Source organism: Cebus imitator, unplaced genomic scaffold (assembly GCF_001604975.1).
Source record: "Cebus imitator isolate Cc_AM_T3 unplaced genomic scaffold, Cebus_imitator-1.0 Scaffold249, whole genome shotgun sequence".
In the NCBI taxonomy this organism is placed as follows: domain Eukaryota; kingdom Metazoa; phylum Chordata; class Mammalia; order Primates; family Cebidae; genus Cebus; species Cebus imitator.
In genome coordinates this window covers 2,757,200-2,776,013 of record NW_016107564.1, presented here as the reverse complement: position 1 = coordinate 2,776,013, position 18,814 = coordinate 2,757,200, and the positions used below count along the sequence as shown (strand labels likewise).

General features: G+C 42.8%; 1 protein-coding gene across 3 annotated transcripts in view; it reads right to left on the bottom strand.

Moving 5' to 3' along the window:
- The window catches only part of BST1 (bone marrow stromal cell antigen 1), a 31,565-nt gene extending 13,091 nt beyond the window's left edge, over nt 1–18,474 (bottom strand). For 2 of the 3 annotated variants that reach the window (XM_017498728.2, XM_017498727.2), the window contains exons 1-7: nt 18,092–18,474; nt 16,147–16,273; nt 13,986–14,121; nt 9,932–10,014; nt 6,440–6,516; nt 5,990–6,082; nt 2,265–2,351 (exon numbers count right to left, since the gene is read on the bottom strand). In XM_017498728.2, coding sequence (XP_017354217.1) covers nt 2,265–2,351; nt 5,990–6,082; nt 6,440–6,516; nt 9,932–10,014; nt 13,986–14,121; nt 16,147–16,273; nt 18,092–18,318 — 830 coding nt within the window. In that variant the 5' untranslated portion in view covers nt 18,319–18,474. Of the gene's footprint in view, nt 1–2,264; nt 2,352–2,409; nt 3,635–5,989; nt 6,083–6,439; nt 6,517–9,931; nt 10,015–13,985; nt 14,122–16,146; nt 16,274–18,091 lie in introns of those variants that run through there. The other variant, XM_017498730.2, reaches the window with a different exon arrangement.
- Between the last annotated feature and the right edge of the window lie 340 nt (nt 18,475–18,814).

The window sequence follows — 18,814 nt, the reverse complement described above, 5'->3', positions numbered from 1 at the left end:
TTAGTAGAGACGGGGTTTCACCATGTTGACCAGGATGGTCTCGATCTCTTGACCTCGTGATCCACCCGCCTCGGCCTCCCAAAGTGCTGGGATTACAGGCGTGAGCCACTGCGCCCGGCCGATGCACATATTTTTAATAACAGTAGTTATCTGTCATTGTTTATGCCCAGAAAAGGGCATGAAGTTTCACTGAGTCTGATTCAACACAGTGCTGAGAGAAACCAACCAGGAGGTAAGGGAGGCTATGAAAAGATAAGTCCCCTCCAAAATGGGCAAGAACCTTTGACAGATGTGGAGCAGAAGACAACGCCATCTGAAGTGTGAGGGGCAGGAAGATCTCACATTTGGGTTGGAGTTGGAATTGTTAGGTTAACTTTTGTTACTTTCCCATGTTATACCTTTCATTGTATCCTCTCTGCTCCTGACAGTAACACAGAAACAGCCTATGGGCAGTAAAGAAATGGGAGCTTCCTCTTTCTTTACTGAGTCAGGCTTGAAAGAGAAGAACCCTGAGGCCGACTGAGGTGGTGACACCAACGGAGAGGAAGAAAGTAAGCCCAGACCCAGGGCAGCTGTGAGAGGGACGGGCTCTGGCCCAGACTATTACAATTCAACCCAATGACGTGAAAACAAAGCAAAGGGTTGTAAATGCAAACATTTTAGCTAAGATCTTCTCCATCATTGAGCTTGTTTTGTTTGTTTGTTTTGGTTTGGTTTTTGTTTTTTTATGGGGGTGGGGGGCAGTTGCTTTATTCTGAGACCAGGTCTTCCTCTGTCACCAAGGCTAGAATGCAGTGGCACCATCATAGCTCACTGCACACTCTAACTCCTGGGCCCAAACAATCCTCCCACCTCAGCCTCCCAAGTAGCTGAAACCACAGGTGCATGCCACTGCGCTTGGCTATTGAGCTGTTTTGGAGTAAGGACTGAATATTTTTTAAAATTTACTACTGGTGCTTTGATTAAGGAAGGAAGAGCTTGGTAGGAGGAGAGAAGCAGCATGTTTTACAATCACGCAAAACTGGGTTCAAGACTCAGCTCTGTCACTGAGTTTAAAGCTTAAAGACAGATAAAACCAATAAATCACATTACAAATCTGGAAAGTGGTTACTATGAGGGTGGTGACCAAGAGAGAGGCCAACAGGAGCCCCTCGGGATGCTGGTTATGCTCTGTTTATTGGTCTGAGGGCTGGTTGCAGGTATGCACTAAACGAGGAAACTTCATCTACCTGTGTACTCATGTTTTGGATATTTTTCTGTACATAGATTATATTTCCAGAAAGGACATTTGCCTTGTTTTGTTTTTAAGAAGGGGTGATAAACAACACATAACTTTTGAGGGCATTGGCAGTAACATATAAGTAAAAGGTACAGATAACAGAACAGCCTTGAGGGGCTCCTTGTCTTGAGGAGGCATGGAGTGGGAGGGAGTGCTTCACACTTTAGGGGGCTTTGTTCAGCTGGGAGATTGATCCCATGGGGCTTCTGGGAAGACAGAGAGTGGCAGAGAAGCAGGATGATCAAGGGTGCTGGGCAATAAGAGAAGACCGCTGACATCATTTCCACTCTGTGACACTCAAATGTTCAAGAAAGCCACTCAGTTTTTGCAGTATTGGATTCCAGCCCCTTGCAGAATCAGCAGGTCCACAGTCTTAGAGGATGAAGTAGACAGAGCCAGAGGCAGGGATTTTAGTCCAGAGATGGCTTGCAACTACCTTATGCCTTGAGCCAAGTTTTTTTTTTTTTTTTTTTTTTTTAATTTCCAAGCAGGAAGGCCCACAAATGATATCTGATTATAAGTATATAAAGTGTCTGGCCCATAAGTGCTCACCAAATGTTAGATATTATCATTTTTCTATTGGTCTGTGGTCAAGATGTATCTGTAAATGTCTCAAACAAATTCCCACCTTAGCACCTGTCACGCACAAGGACCCCATAGAGATCCAAAGACACAGGAACCTCAGTCCTTGTCCTCCACTGTCTCCCTGCACAGTCAGCACAGTGAGAGAACCGGGCATGAGCAAATGAGAAAGTGCCACTCTGCGTGTTCTTTAAGCTCCATGAAGATGGACTCTGGACAGCAGTGGGTGGGGCCCTGCCAAATCCAGGCCAGAAGGTGTTCCTTGTTTGCACAACAAGAGGCCACCCAGAGGACACCACCCTGTGAACTTCAGAGCAGGGAGCCAGCAATGGCCTTTAGACAGCCCTCCTCCAAAATTACACACCACCTCTACAAGTGCACATTGATTATATAGGCTGCCTACCGGTAATCATTAATACAGCTGTACTGGAACCCCATGTCCTTCAGCCTCTTTTCCAGGACTTTCATGCTGCCTTCCCCGCAGGATTCCCTAAAACATAAAAATATATAATTAAAAAGTAAGAAAATAAGAGGACGAAGAGGAAGCTATCTCTTGGTTAAGTGTAATTTCTTTTGACTATGTGCTCCTGGATATTCTACTCTCAGAAAGAAAAAGGAATGTCTCTGGTTTAAAAAGGGCTACTTCCGGTAAACTTGCGGGACCCAGGAGACGATGCTCTGAGGACCCCAGCCCCAGGCCTGAGGCTGGGCAGCCAGGAGCACTGGGAGAGCCAGGGACAGTGCATGTGCATGATGTCAGCCACCTGAGCAGTCCGTCCCCAGACAGTGACACATATCTGCAATGTGCCCCAGGGGCTCAGCACAATGCTACCTGTCAATTTGTGCACCTTACACTGCAGTGTATTCATTCAAAGTTTTAAGTAACCATCAAAACATACACATTTAAAAATATTAGAAAATGCAAAGAAACAAAATTTTTTAGAAATTACCTGAAATATTATACCCTTAGAGATAACTGATGTTAACATTTTGGCATTTTGGTGTATATAGGTCTAAACTTTTAAAATATATTTATTTCTGCGAGTTTCTTAAAACATAGCAATGGGACTCTGCTATCCAATTTGTTTTGTACTCTGCTTTAGCTCCTGTGTATACACACACACACACACACACACACACACACATACACACACACACTTTTCTGCCATTGTTTTTAGCTCCTGCATGGTCTCCCTTCCATAAACAGACTATAACTCATAGAGCCCATCCTTTCTTGTTGAAGACCTAGGTTGATTCTTTTATTTCAATGCCATTTACAACAAACTTTGTTGGTGTGGAGTCCTAATTAGGAAAAAAGGGAGTCAGGCTGGCAGGAGCAGGGAAAAGCAAAAAGAGAAAGCAGATAAGCTATAAGTCTGTTTTCTTCATGGTTGAGGATACACAGCTTTCTACACAAGTAACTCACAACTTTCCCATGCCCAGCTATCACCAGATCCTCAGCTGATAGGAAAAGGCAAGTTAGCTTACTTGGTGTTATCAGAACTGCACGAAGTGCTCTTCAGCACACAGCACAAGCACAATCCTATAAAAACCCCAGCAAGCCTTTGTCTCCCTGAAGTCAGCTCATCTCTTGTTGACCTGCCTGTTGCACCCTTGCAACATATTTTCATACTTTCACTAATAAATCTGCCCTTCTTTACCTTCAACTGTCTTGGTAAATTCTTACCTCCCGTACCACCAGCCCAGATAGTCACTGATTAGAACTTCATTTTCATACACATTCTTAATTGTTTGTTCACTTGGCATAAATTCCTGAAAGTAGGTTTTCTGGCATCACCGATTTGAATCCACTTTAAGGCTCTTATATAAACAGTCTGATAAAGTACAAGAGTGGCAATTTCCCACACTTGTACCAACAGTGATTCTTGTCCGCTTCCATTAAAGGTCACAATTAAGCAGGGAGAATTTACAAACACAAACCGAAGTAGACACAACACCACCAACTGTGGTTATTAAGCATGGTATATTATAGGCAGGACCCTGAGTTTACATTAAGTGGGATGGTAAACACCCTCCCCACTATAAAATTAATAGAGGGGGAGTGTACAGGGTGGAAATAAGCAATTGGAAATTTTTACAGAAGTAGAATTCCAGGCATTACAGGAATGAAGAGAGCAAAGTATTGAATAACATCATTTTTTAGAACTTTGACAATACCTGGGACAATGCCTTACTCTGGGCCAGGTTCACTACTTATAATTTTTTTTTTAGTAAGCAATGACATTTAGGCTGCAAGACACCTGGACACGGAGATAAGTGAATGGGTTATTAAAATAACTATAAAGGCCAGGTGCGGCAGCTCACGCCTGTAATCCCAGCACTTTGGGAGGCCGAGGCAGGTGGATCACCTGAGGACAGGAGTTTGAGACCACCCTGGAAAACATGGTGAAACCCCGTCTCTACTAAACACACAAAAAATTAGCTGGGTGTCGTGGCAGACATCTGTAATCCCAGCTACTTGGAGGTTGAGGCAGGAGAATCACTTGAACCCAGGGGGCAGAGGTTGCAGTGAGCTGACATCTGGCCACTGCACTCCAGCCTGAGAAACAAGAGTGAAACACCATCTCAAAATAAATAAATAAATAAATAAATAAATAAATACCTTTTTTTTTAATAAAGGCAGCCCAAAGCATGCCAAACACAATCAGTTGTTAGCCATGCTGATTTTAGCTCTCTGCTTGTGAGTTTTATTTTTTAAATAAGTTTTATTTTGTATATTTGAGGTTTATAGCATGATGTCATTAGATACATATAGATAGTAAATTGGTGACTGTAGTAAAGCAGATTGACTATCTATCGTCTCACATAGTTACTTTTCCATGTGATAAGAGCAGCTAAAATCTACTTATTTAACAGTGATAATCCCTAATACATTATAATTTTATTAACTATGCTACTAATATGTTCTCCCTAAAATCTGAGCCAAGAGTCCCACTTTCTGAGACTATGACCTGCATCTTCACCCTGTGGCTCAAACATACAACCAGGTGCTCTGACTCCTTTTGTGACCTCTCCTACAGCAGAAAGGATGGGCTGAGATGACATTGAATTGCAATCCCCTTATCTTGGTAAAGGTAGGTTCAAAGCACAAGCTTTCTCTGATAGATACATAAAACAACAAGCAAGTATAAATTCTAGACAGAGCAACTTCTCACAAAAATAAGACCAATGATACACATTTCTCATGCAAAAGTAAGTATAATTTGTCTTCTGAGAAGGGGAATGCAGATCTTGGTATTACTTATGTAATTAAGTAGTTTTCAAATTTATCACAATCTATTGCCCAAGAGACAGGGGAAAATTCAGCCCTTAATATGGTGAGTCTTAGAGGGTCATGGGGGCTGACAAGGACACAGGGAATTCACTGAGTTTCTCCTAAACACTTTCAATGGGACCGCCACTCCTGTGGTTAGTAAAACTTTTCTCCATGTAGCACAGAGGGACTGTTCTGAAGGATAAGGTCCTAGCTTGCTTCCAAAGCTCCATTATGGCTTTTTAGCTTTAATTAGGCTGTGGCCTCATTGGCTTGTCTTTAAACCAAATCAGTTTAATTTTAATCTTGAGTTTGTGCCAGCAGTGCCCTATACTCTGCTGAGAAGGATGAGTTTCAGCCTGCATTTACACATAAACTCGTGCTTTTCCAGAAAATGTGGATCGTAAAAGTTTTCTTAATCAGTTATTCAAGACCCAGTTGAAAAGCTGGTTGTTATCTGAGAATAACATCTTAATTACAGAGTCCCTAGGTTAACTCTGAGAACCACTAGTGAGGGCTTTCGAATTTCAAATGACCAGCAGAAGAAACTGGTTTAGACCCTCACAAATGCATAAGGAACTTGCTCATCCAAAGCTGGCTGGGTCACTCAAAAGGGAACACTGTCTTCGCTGGCTAAGAGGAGTATCCCAGATAAAGGAGGTTTTCTCTCTGGGCTCAGGACTGGCTATCAGCATTGCCAGAAAGTCAAGCTTTTGTCTTTCTCTACCAACCCTATTAGAAACAAAGAAGGCTGTCACTTCCCCCAAACTGAAAATGTTCAATGAACCTTATCATGTCTTATACAAGAAAAACAAACTTGCACAATTATCACTATCAATATCACCATGACTTACACATTGGGTCCCCCGATTTCATGCATAACCCAGATCTCAATTCGTGTAATTTTTTCCTTCTGGAAATTCGGAATTTCATAATCTGCAAAAAAACTGAGAAACATTTCTTAAAGACCTAAAGCAATATGATAATTTTTCCAGTTCAGTTGTTAATTTACACACTACTTTAAAGAAAAAAAGTTCCTAGAGGTTTTTTTTTTTTTTTTTTTTTTTTTTTTTTTTTTTTTTTTTTTTTTTTTTTTTTTTTTTTTTTTGTATTCAACAGCTGTTAATGGTTTAACTCTGTAGACATGGCTCTGATCACTAGGTCATTTGTCTGTTTTGCTTTACCTGAATTTATAGAAGCAAGCATGAGATGGGGATTAGGATAATTTTCTTTGGCCTCTATTTAAAACAATTAAATAAACATCTTGGCATCCTCTGTTGTGTTTGAATGTGTGGTGTTCTTACCCTTTGATGGGATAGGCTCCTGTTGGCTCTGAACCATTCAGCATGACATGGATCACCCCAGAACTATCCTTTGAATACTACAAGAAAAACCAAGTATTTTTAGCAAATAAAGACATGACATTTTTCTACGATAAAATGAGCATTTTTACAAATTGTCAGTTCTAAATAACGGCAAGGATATGATAAATGTGGCATTTCATATGGCTTGGTAGAAATGCAAACTGGTTTATTTTGGAAAGAAAATTGCCTTGAAATGTCAAAAAACTCGTAGACTCAATAATCCATGCCTGGGAATCTACACTAAGAAGATAATAGAAAATACGCAGTATCTTACCCGCTGGAATAAACCAGGTTATTCTCCCTTAGCAAAGAACCTCAAAACCGCAGTGGCTTTAAATAACAATAACATATAATGCTCACACTACATGTTTATCACAGGCCCTTTGGGATTTTGTTCCCCGTGTCCTCAGTCTGGGACACATCTGCAAAATCTCTGGTTGCCAGGAAAGGGAGGAGATAGTGACAAGTCATGGACCACTTCTTAAAGGTTTCCACCCAAAAGTCACACACATGACTCCCACTCGCAACTCATTGGTCAGGGTAAGCCACATGTAAATAACCGTGAGACAGGGGAGTGCAAACTGTGGCCTCAGAAGACAAGCCAGAAATATTTGGCAAGCAGCACTAAGGACTACCATGAGCATTGTGCACAAAGATGTGGAGTGGAGCCTTCCTTGTAATTCTGAAATATTGTAACCACTACAAAATACTCAACAACAAGGGAATGGTAAGTAAACTGTGATGCTTACGTGTCTGAAATTTTAACCAGCCCTTAGTCTACAAAGTACAACAAAGATTTGCAATAGCATAGGAAGTGCTTCCTTTTTTTATTTTTTATTTTTTATTTTTTGAGACAGAGTCTGACTCTGTGGCCCAGGCTGGAGTGCAGTGGCGCGACCTCGGCTCACCACAACCTCCGCCTCCTGGGTTCAGCCTCCTGAGTAGCTAGGACTACACGTGCGTGCCACCACGCCCGGCTAATTTTTTTGTATTTTTAGTAGAGACAGGGTTTCACCATGTTAGCCAGGATGGTCTCAATCTCCTGAGATCATGATCTTCAGCCTCGGCCTCCCAAAGTGCTGGAATTACAGGCGTGAGCCACCGCGCCCGGCCGGAAGTGCTTTACTTTCAAAGCAAAATGCAACAGTTGTTGGAGGAGCATGAGCTCTACTGTGTTAAAAACACATGGGCAGAAGTCAAGGAATTCCCAAGGGAGAGACAGGTCCACAGAAATTCCAAAATCTCCACTTCGAATTACTATCCGAAGCATATAATTTCCCTCATAAAATGTTTATACTAGAATGAAGGATGTGTAGAGGTGAAATACGTGGCACTGACGTATAGGTGGCTGGGTTCACTCCCTAGCAAAGTGACACTCAATACCAAACAATATACTCCATGTCATCCATGTCTCATATTGCTTCCAAATAGTGCTAACAGTCATAGTTATATCCCTAAGTACCAACGCCTGACCACCACTGTGCTAAACGGGTTGCCTTTAGGTGGTAGGAATGTCGGTGAAATTTATATTTTCTGTGTGTGTCACTCTCTGTTATGAGCAGCTATTATACTGACAAAAAGAAAAAATATTTTTTAAAAAATGTATGTAGGGTCAGGCCTGGCAGCTTACGCCTGTGATCCCAGCACTTTGGGAGGCTGAGGTGGGCAGATCACCTGAGGTCAGAGTTCAAGACCAGCTTGGCTGATATGGCAAAAACCTGTCTCAACTAAAAGTACAAAAATTAGCCAGGTGTGGTGTCGTGCACCTGTAGTCCCAGCTACTTGGGAGGCTGAGGTGGAAAAATCATTTGAACACAGGAGGCAGAGGTTGCAGTGAGCTGAGAATGTGCCACTGCACTTCAGCCTGGGTACAGAGAGACTCCATCTCGGAAAAAAAAGATAAAAATAAAAATTAAAAGTATGCAGATGCAATGAGGCTATATAACATCGTGGTTGAAAGTCTGATCTCGAGCTAGCCTGCCTGTTTTCAAATCCTGGCTCCACTGCTTGTCAGTTCCATATCCTTAGTAAAACTTCTTGACCTCTCTGTACCTTACTTTACTATCTGTAAAATAAGGATGTTAAGAATCTCTGTCTCATTGAACTGTCATAAAGAAGAAAATATTTAAGATAATAACTACTAACATTTATTGAATATTTATCTGCTAGGTTCCAATCCACTTTTCATCACTATACCACCCTACCTTTCCTCATGCTTCGACTACACAGCAAATGCCAAGGGCTCAGAAAAATGTAGGCACTAGTATTAGATTTCCATTCTAGAATTGGAAGAAGTATAAGGTGGTGGTTTGGAGCACACACTTGGAAGTCTGGCAGAGCCACTGGGTAAAATATATGGTCCCATTACATGTAATGTTAACATATCCCCTGAGTTACTATTTGATCCCACTTTCAGATGATGACATCTCTGTTGCCTCCCAATTCTCAATGAGGAGCTCTGGCAGCCACTGCCAACTCACTGGATTCTGTGCTCAAGATGAAACCTATAGGTAGTGGGAGCAAATGATACTCCCTTGGGATGGGCAGCAGAGCACAGTGATAAACAGAGTATGTTTTATCTGGGAAGAACCCTCCGCATAGTTCCAAACTGTAGCCACTACGGAGGATTTGACCAAGGTCCTTCTCACCCTAACAATCTACCTAGTGGACACCTGAGGATCTAGGGTAGAAGATGGGACCCAAAGAGACATGCAGAGTCCTGAAAGGGGGTTGGCAGTGGTGGGTGGAACTGCCCTGACATTCACCTGGTCAGCATAGCTAACACTTAATAGTCAACAGCTTTTTGCCAGGCACTGAACTAAGAATGGAACCCTCTTTATTTCTAATCTTTATTCTAATTCTTGTGACAGAGAGTGTAAGCTGTAGTCCCTGGCATGTTATAGCTACTTATAGCTGTCATCAACTCTGGTAACATCATTCTCTGGGAGACAGACCTACTTTCAGAGGACCATTTCTGTGTCTCCCGCTTACCCTCCATCACCTATCAGTTCCTCTCCCATTAATATTAGTCTCGTGGACATTTCTGACCCCCACAAATTGATCTTAGGTGTCCTAGGGTCTTCCATAAGGCAGAAGTTGCCCCATTTTAGTAGCAATCAAAATCATTGATTGGAAATACTAACAATAACCATGACATAATGGAAATAATAATAACTTAAAACCCACATGTACAGCCAACATTTACAGAATGTTTTCTCTGTGCCAGGCACTATATTAAGTACTTATTTCCTCAAATTCTCACAACTTTATAGAGCAGACAGCATGAGTCATGATTTGGTAAAAGTGGAAAATGAGGCTCAGAGTTGAGTGATGACCTGGAGCGCAGACTCTGAGCCACTGTGTTCAGAGTATGTGGACCAACCCCACAGGTCCACACATGCTCAACTACTCAGATATCATTCTCAGCACTACCTGGATGGATGCCCTTTTCCAAAAGGAATCCACAGGATTATTTTCACAGTCTTCTGATGTAGGGCAGGATTGGTAATCGAGTCCTAAGGGGAAAGTAGACAAACATGTTTTATTCCAAAGATTATCTATCTCAGAGAAGAATTAACTTACAATGTATGCCAGCTCCATGAAATATACTTAGCCTCCGTTCTGTACAATGTGCGCAAGTTTAACATCCACGGTTCTTCCCACTTGATCCACAAGGAGGCTGGTGAGGGACCACCTTGTCCATGATATTAAAGACATCCTTCATTTTGCTCATTACAATGTAAGGAAGGCAGAGAACTAAACAGCTGGCTAGTGAGTGAGCCTAGCTGACCACTATGCATCAGCATGTTAGCTGGGTTATTTCTCTACTGGAACGCTAGTAAAGTAATTTTTAAAAACCCACAAACAACAACAACAACAAACACCCTTTGCTTTATTGGGAGAAGTGCGTTCTCCAAAAATCCAGTTGTTAGACATTATCTTAGTAGTAAATACAAGGAAAAAATGTACTGAGAAAGTGATAATCCTTAGCCAGAAAACAGAAATTTTATACCATTGAAAAATATATAAAATGTTAAAATGTATTACGTTTAAAAATGTTTAAGGACAAATTAAAGACTCCAGCAGATCAATGGGATGTGAGATGTGCTTATCATATACTCTATAAAGAAAAAAAAATTCTAATAGAGAAGTTGACCGCATATTTCTGGCAAGTTCTGCTATTAATAGAATCAACCTGTGTCCATCAACTAATTAATAAAGAAAATATGGCATATATACATAATGGAATACTATTTAGCCATAAAAAAAAATGAAATCCTGTCATTTACAACAACATGGATGAACCTGGAGGCCATTATGTCAAGCAAATAAGCCAGGCACAGGAAAACAAATACTCCATGATCTCACTTATAAGTGGAATCTTCAAAAGTTGATCTTATAAGTGGAATCTTCAAAAGAAGTTGAGGAAGTGGAATCTTCCAAAGAAGTTGAGGAAGAATAGTGGTTATAAGATTTCACTTATAAGTGGAATCTTCAAAAGAAGTTGAGGAAGTGGAATCTTCAAAAGAAGTTGAGGAAGAATCGTGGTTACCAGAGGCTGGGGAGGGGAATGGATAAGGGAGATGGAAAGACCATGGTCAACAAATACAATGTTACAGTTACACAGGAGGAATAAGCACTGGGGCTGTAATGCATAATAGGGTGGCTACAGCTAACAATAGTGTACTGTATATTTCAAAATATCTAGTACAAAGATTTTGAATTTCTCACAAGGATAGTAAATGTTTAAGATGATGGATATGCTAATTACTCTGATTCGATCATTTCACAATGTATATATACATCAAAACATCACATTGTACCCCATAAATATATATAGTTTTTATCCGTCAATGAAAAATAAAATAAAACTTAAATTAAAGAAAAAAAAGAACCAAGGCCAGGTGCAGTGGCTGACGCCTGTAATCCCAGTGCTTTGGGAGGCTGAGGCAGGAGGATTATTTGAAGTCAGGAGTTCAAGACCAGCCTGGGCAACATGGCAAGACCACATGTCTACAAAAATAATTAAAAAACAGCCTAGTGTGGTGTTGTGTACCTGTAGTTCAGCTACTCAAGAGGCTGAGGCAAGGTGATCACTTGAGGATAGGAGTTCAAGGCTGTAGCAAGCTATGATCATACCACTGAATTCCAGCCTGGGCGGCTGAGTGAGACCCTATCTCAAAAAATAATAATAATTGAAAAATAAAAATAAAAAAACAAAATAAGAAAGAACTATTGTCAATGGTTTGGGTTTGCTATTTTCTTGACTTTTTTCTAAGTATATATTTTCATAGATGTATTGTGTATATGTGTTTTTACTTGAATAGCATCATACCAATCACAGGGTTCTGTAACTTTATTTTCAGCTTAAAAATATGCTTCTTTCAGGGCCAATAAATTAAAAACCCCATCACCATTGATGGTGGCCCCACAGGATTCCATGACACACACATACTGTTATTTAACTGACCTGAACTGCTGGACTTCACTTCCTTCCGAAACACAGAGGGCACAGATAGAAACAGACAGTGGGTGAGGTGAGGAAGGAAGAACTGGTGGTTTTCCGGAAGGCTCTCCCTTTCTGTATATGTTTTTCATCACATTCCTCCCTGCCTTCTCCCCGCCTTCAGCATAATCAAACAAAGGCTTCCTGGTCATCTCCATTGAAAGAATGGCTGTGTCCATTTGACCTGGAACCTGCAATGCTGCCCATCTCACTCACAGTGAAAAGCAGAGGCCTCACAACATCTGGTGCCATCTGGCCCGCCTTTATTCCTCTAGCCTCATAGCCCACACTTTCCTCTTTGCCCACTGCCCTCCTTGCTATTAAATATGTCACACACACTCCCACCTTAGGACCTTTGCAATTACTGTTCTCCTGTCAGAAAATGCTCTTTCTCTTCTTCAGATCCTTGTTCAAATACCAGCTCCTCAGTGAGGTTTTCCATAGGCATCTAGGTAAAAATACAACACTTTCCTCTCCCTGGCCCTCCCGCCTCCAGTTTTTGTGTCCTTAGTACCTGTTTTATTTTTCTCCATAGCCCTTATAATCTTAAGGCAGACTATATATTTCACTTGCCTGTTTATTGTCTTATCTGCCCTCCTGTAATGTAAGCATGAGGTATTTATTAATTTCCTCTTTTATTCTCTACTGGGTTCCCACTGTCTAGAAGATGAGGGTCTGGCACATAGTAGACACTATAAATTTTAGTTTGATGGACAAATGAATGGAGGGGAAATAAAAAGAACTGATATTAGGTTAATTATTTGTTATTTTTCCCCCCTTTTTGTGCTGAGTCTCACTCTGTCACCCAGGCTGCAGTGCAGTGGTGTGTTCTTGGCTTAGTGCAACCTCCATCTTCAGGGTTCAAGGGATTCTCCTGTCTCAGCCTCCCAAGTAGCTGGGATTACAGGCATGCACCATCACATCTGGCTAATTTTTTTTTGTATTTTTAGTAGAGATGTGGTTTCTTCATGTTGGCCAAGCTAGTCTCAAGCTCCTGACCTCAAATGATCCACCCACCTTGGCCTCCCAAAGTGCTGGGATTACAGGAGTGAGCCACCAGGCCTAGCCTGACATTATGTTAACTTTTAAAGTGACTCTGATATTCAGGAAGGATCTCCAGTCTTCATGACAGGAACACTCCCTCATCTCTTTCATTGCTAGCCTCCCTCCTCAAGCTTCCTTGATGACCTAGTAGAGACTGGTGTCTCTCTCTGCTACTTCGGCACACCATTTTTCCTGCATTATAGCCCATATCACTCAAATTAATACCCCCTATGAGGCTATAAGCTCCCTGAAAATGGTGACTGCTTTGTCGCCAGCTCCTAGCACCACAGTTGGATGAATGAGGAGAGTTTGCAGTACATGCAGGCCAGCTCTTGTGACTCTAATGTTCCCTATGACTTGGATCTCAAAATCTCTGCTGGTGGCCTGGAGTGATGTTAAAGCACACAGGCTTCAGAATCTATCAGGACAGAGCCGAGACCCAGTCTTACCGCTTCCAGTCATTTAACCTCCTTAAGCTTCAGCTTCCCCCTCTGGACAAATGAGGATAGCCAGACAGAGTTGTGCAAGGTTGAGAATATGGGCTCTGGAGTCTGACTGTCTGCTGCTAACTAGCTATGTCCCCTGAGCAGTTTTCTTAATCTTGCTGTGCCTCAGTTTCCTCATTTACCAAAGTGAGGATTATGATAGAATCCCATGAGGCTGTTGTGGCATTAAATGAATATGTGTGTGTGTGTGTGTGTGTGTGTGTGTGTGTGTGTGTGTGTGTAGTGCTATATATACATATATTGCTTAGACTGGCACCTGCAGAAGATACGTATTCTCTAGCATTGTTATTATTAACTATTCTTGACACTTATCTCAGAGGACTTGGAGAGGATCAAATGAAATGAATGCATATGAAAGCATTTAGCACAAATGGTAATGCATAGTACATAGGAGCTCTTAAGTCTCCCGTGATCTGTGCAAGAAACGTACCGGAGGCATTTTTCTGTCGACACCAGCTCAAGAAATCTGCAACCCTGCCATACAGAACATCGCTCACGGGCATAAAACGACGGGTGTTATCCGAAAAACTGTTAACAAGGAGGTGGCTATTTTCCCAGAACAGGGACTAAGGAAAGACAAACAAAATATCAAAATACAAAACAAAATCAAAACAGACTCCTGAGGCACGATATCCTTAAGGCAAGTCAGGCAATCGGGTTCTCATTCAACTCTGACCTGCTGCACAACTTAACTTTCCTTTTTGTTGTCTTCATTTATTCATTCAAAGAGTGCTAGCATCTCTCCTCCCTTTCTTCCCAGGAGATCATGCAAATGTTAATGAAATATTTTCTCACTAGTACAAAATACACATGCATGTGATAAGATTACCTACATTAAAAATGATCAGCTGTGCACAGTGGCTCATGCCTATAATCCCAGCACTTTGCGAGGCTGGGGCAGGCAGATAACAAAGTCAAGAGATCGAGACCATCTGTCCAACATGGCAAAACTCCGTCTGTACTAAAAATACAAAAATTAGGTTGGCATGGTGGCACGCACCTGTAGTTCCAGCTACCTGGGAGGCTGAGGAAGAAGAATCGCTTGAACCCAGGAGGCATAGGTTACATTACAGGCGCGTGCCACCATGCCCAGCTAATTTTTGTATTTTAGTAGAGACAGGGTATCACCATGTTGGCCAGGATGGTCTCGATCACCTGGCCTTGTGATCCACCCTCCTTGGTCTCCCAAAGTGCTGGGATTATAGGCGTGAGCCACCGCGCCCGGCTGCTTTTGTATTACATAGTTTCTACTACAGCTTTTTCACACAACAATAACACAAATCCCCCCATCACTATTTCATCTGACCCTCAGTAGTTCCATCAGTGTATATTTAGACTAGAAGGTCCCCAAGGGTGAGGGCGGTTTTTCACTATTACATCCTTAACCCGTAGCACCAATGACTGGCAAACAAATAGCCCAGGAAGTATACTGAGTTCATCAACTACCACCAAATCTATGGAAGAGAAGGAAAAAAAGTTGGCTTCTCCCTTTTAGTGACAGGAAGGCAGTGAGGTTCAAAAACAGCATATACTTAAAACTCATGTTTTCAGTCTATTCTATCTTTGAATCTCACAGTTCTATTTACTTGCTTTTACAAATAACACACAATAGAAAAAAATCAGGTTAAGAATGTTTATGTCAGAGAAACAAAAATGGTGTCTAGCTTTCTTTAAACTTGAGGTATTGTTTTAAGCAAGGGTTTTATGGAAATGTTCTCTTATTAGACCTTAGGGTATAGACAGAATATAGATATGTGGTTTTCTTAAATAAACTGGTACTGAATGAATATCATCTTAAGACCCATTAAATGGAGAGACTGGTCTCCTGGGAGGATACTGAGATTGAGGGTTTTCTGAATTTCTCAAGGGTCAGGCCATTGGGCTAGTTAAGGTGAAGGTTATTTAGAACTGGACAGATGTGGAGGCCCAGTGTGACAGGTATGGCCATGTCCTGATGTCCTTGTGGTGATTCTCACACTGACTTGCTGATTTAGGAAATTTTCTTCTGCCCACAACCGGCGGGAGATCTAGAATCACTGTTTGAAACTCATATGGTTTGGATTTGTGTTTCTTGTCAAAGTGTAATTTTCTATGTTGGAGGTGTGGCCAGGTGTGAGGTGATTGGATTATGGGGGCAGATTACCCCCTTTGGTGCTGTTTTCGTGATGGAGTTCTCAGAAGATCCGATTATTTACAAATGTATGGCACCTCCCTCTGCCCTTGGTCCTGCTCGTGCCATATAAGACACCTGCTCCCACTTTGCCTTACACAGGAGTAAAAGCTCCCAGAGTCCTCCCAGAAGCCAATGTTGCCATGCTTCCTGTACAGCCTGTGGAACTGTGAACCAATTAAACCTCTTTTCTTTATAAATTACCCAGTCTCAGGCATTTCTTTATAGCAATGTGAGAATGGACTGACACAGAAACAAAGTCAGCTTCCCACAGAGAGCTCAGCACACACAGTGTGTGCTGCCTGATGTTTCTGTGACATTGCAGGATGCAGGGGACAACTAATCTCACACCTCGCCCATGCACCATCCATTTCTGTAGAGACAGAGGGCAAAGTTTTACCCAAGACGGTTGTAGCATTACCTTATCTCTGGGAATAGAGTGCCTGGAGAGGTTAATAAAAAGATCATAGTCCGAGGGAAGCACGGAACAGGGATCCTTGGCCAGCACCACTTTAAAGGCTTCCCAGATGGCTGTGCAGTTCTTGTTCCTTTGCAAAAGTACAAGTTGGGAAGAAAACACACACTTGAACATCACGATGTAATGTGAAGTATTTTCACTTCTCTAAGAGCTTTACAAGAGATTTTGTCATATAGTGACTCTGCAGAAGCAGGCTTACAAAAAAGACAACAAACTGTCATGGCTCAGGTGACAGATTCAGAAGTATGACACTGGAGTTTTCTCTCAGAAGGCATTGCACAGATTTCTCAGAGCTAAGGAACACAGCCTTGCCCCAGGCTCACAGAGATAAGCAGAAATGACACTGAGCAGGATGTGACAATTTCAGTCAACTATACACAGGTGCCTCTTCATTTAGACCTAACAGTGGGGCTAGTCCCATTGTCCAGGTCCACTGTGGAAATCAGGGACCAGGTGAGGTCAGGCCAGGCCAGCCAGCAGGAGGTGTGATGTCAGGTCCCAATGCTGCAAAAGGCTTCCACCCTTGGTAAGGCAGGTGCACCCTCCAGTGCCAGCCACTCTAGTTTTCAAAAAATATTTCCCACAGCATCTGTAACTTTTTGTTTCTCATACTGGGTGGTGTGTAACACAGGTGCTTCTTATATTATTCTCTGCTGTTTTTTATTTGTCTGAAATGTATGACAATAAAAACAATCAGCACAAGAAAGAGACATCACAAACATAAGAAAAGGGGGGGTCCACAGAAGGAACAAAAATCAGCAAGAAATGTAGCGCTAGCAAGAAAGACCCACTACTTCAGAAATCCTCTAGATTTAGGGGATCTGAAATTTGAATTCTGGAAGGATTGGACTGAAGGAATCCAACCTGAGACCACATTCTGGTTTCTGAGGGTTCAAACTAAATGTGCTGGCTGGCAATGGGCTGTTACCCAGTTCACCTCTACCCAGCCCTCACTTCTAGAGTGATACCTCTCCACTCTCCTTCACACTCACACACACACACACACACACACACACAAATACACACCCCTCACCTCTAGAACACACACACACACACATCCCTCACCTCTAGACCACACACACACACACATCCATTACCTCTAGAACACACACACACCACCACCTCTGTAACAAACACATACATCTCACCTGTAGAACACACATATGCACACACACCTCACCTCTAGAACAAACACACACACATCTCACCTCTGGAACACACACCCCTCACCTCTAGAACACATATACATACTAATATGGTTAGGCTTTGTGTCCCCAACCAAATCTCATCTTGAATCATAATCCCCATAATCCCCATATGTCTAGGGAGAGACCAGGTGGGAGGTAATTGAATCATAACGGTGGTTTCCCCTATGCTCTTCTCATGATAGTGAGTGAGTCTCACAAGATCAGATGGTTTTATAAGCGTCTGGCATTTGCCCCTACTTGCACTCACTCTGTCCTGCTGTCCTGTGAAGAAGGTGCCTGCTTCTCTTTTGCCTTGACTTTTGCGGTGACTGTAAGTTTCCTAAGGCCACTCCAGCAATGCAGAACTGTCAGTCAATTAAACCTCTTTCCTGTATAAATTACTTAGTCTCTGGTATTCCTTCATAACAGTATGAGAACAGACTAATACACACACACACAAGGCTCACCTCTAGCACAGCGCACCCCCTCACCCGCAGACATACTTCACAGCCTCCCTCCACACTCACCCCCATCCTTCAGGACCATCGCTGTCTCCAGACTCACCTGTCCCCTCAAGGCCTCTCTCATTGTCCCTTCATCCCGACCTTTAGCGCCAGTTTTCCCCTCCCCACGCTCTCTACACCGTTGCCTCTTTTCCCCTCCCGCTTCCCGCTCTGCCCGCGGCCTCACCGCTGCCTCACCGCTGCTCGGGACTCAGCAGCGCGCGGTACTCGGCGCAGCGGCCCAGGAAGATGTCCTGCAGCTGTGGGGTGGTGCCCTCCCCGCTCCACAGCGCGCGCGCCCCTCCTGCCTCCAGCAGTAGCAGCAGCAGCAGCAGCAGCCGCAGCAGCCGCCGCCGCCGCGACGCCCCGCACCCCCAGGCCGCCATCGGTGAACTTTGGTCCCTCCAGCCCCATGCTTTCTCCATTCTCCTTCTCTCCTTCTACTTAGACTGCTCCGCAAACTGATGCTGAGCGGGACTCTAGCTCTGACAATTCGCTGTTTTCCGTTTCCTAATCCAGTCTATTTCAAGCCTGAGCTTGGGGCGGAGCGCGGTGGCTCAGGTCGGCAGTCCCAGCACTTTGGGAGGCCGAGTGGGGCGGATCGCTTGAGTGTAGTGTGTTACGCAGACGAACCTGAGTAACATGAGTAACAAACTTCCTCTCTACAAAAATAATAATAATAATAATAATAATAATAATAGCCAGTCCTGGTGGTGCGCACCTGTAGTCCCAGCTACTTGCCAGGCTGAGATGGGAGAAGGGGATCAGTGATTGCAGTGAGAGGCGATTGCACCACTGCACTCCAGCCTTGGGAGACAGAGCAAGACCCTGTCTAAAAAAATAAATAAATAAATAAATAACTGAGCTTGAAACATCACCTGGGACAGGACCCGTGCATTGCGGCCCAGGCTAATCTTTTTT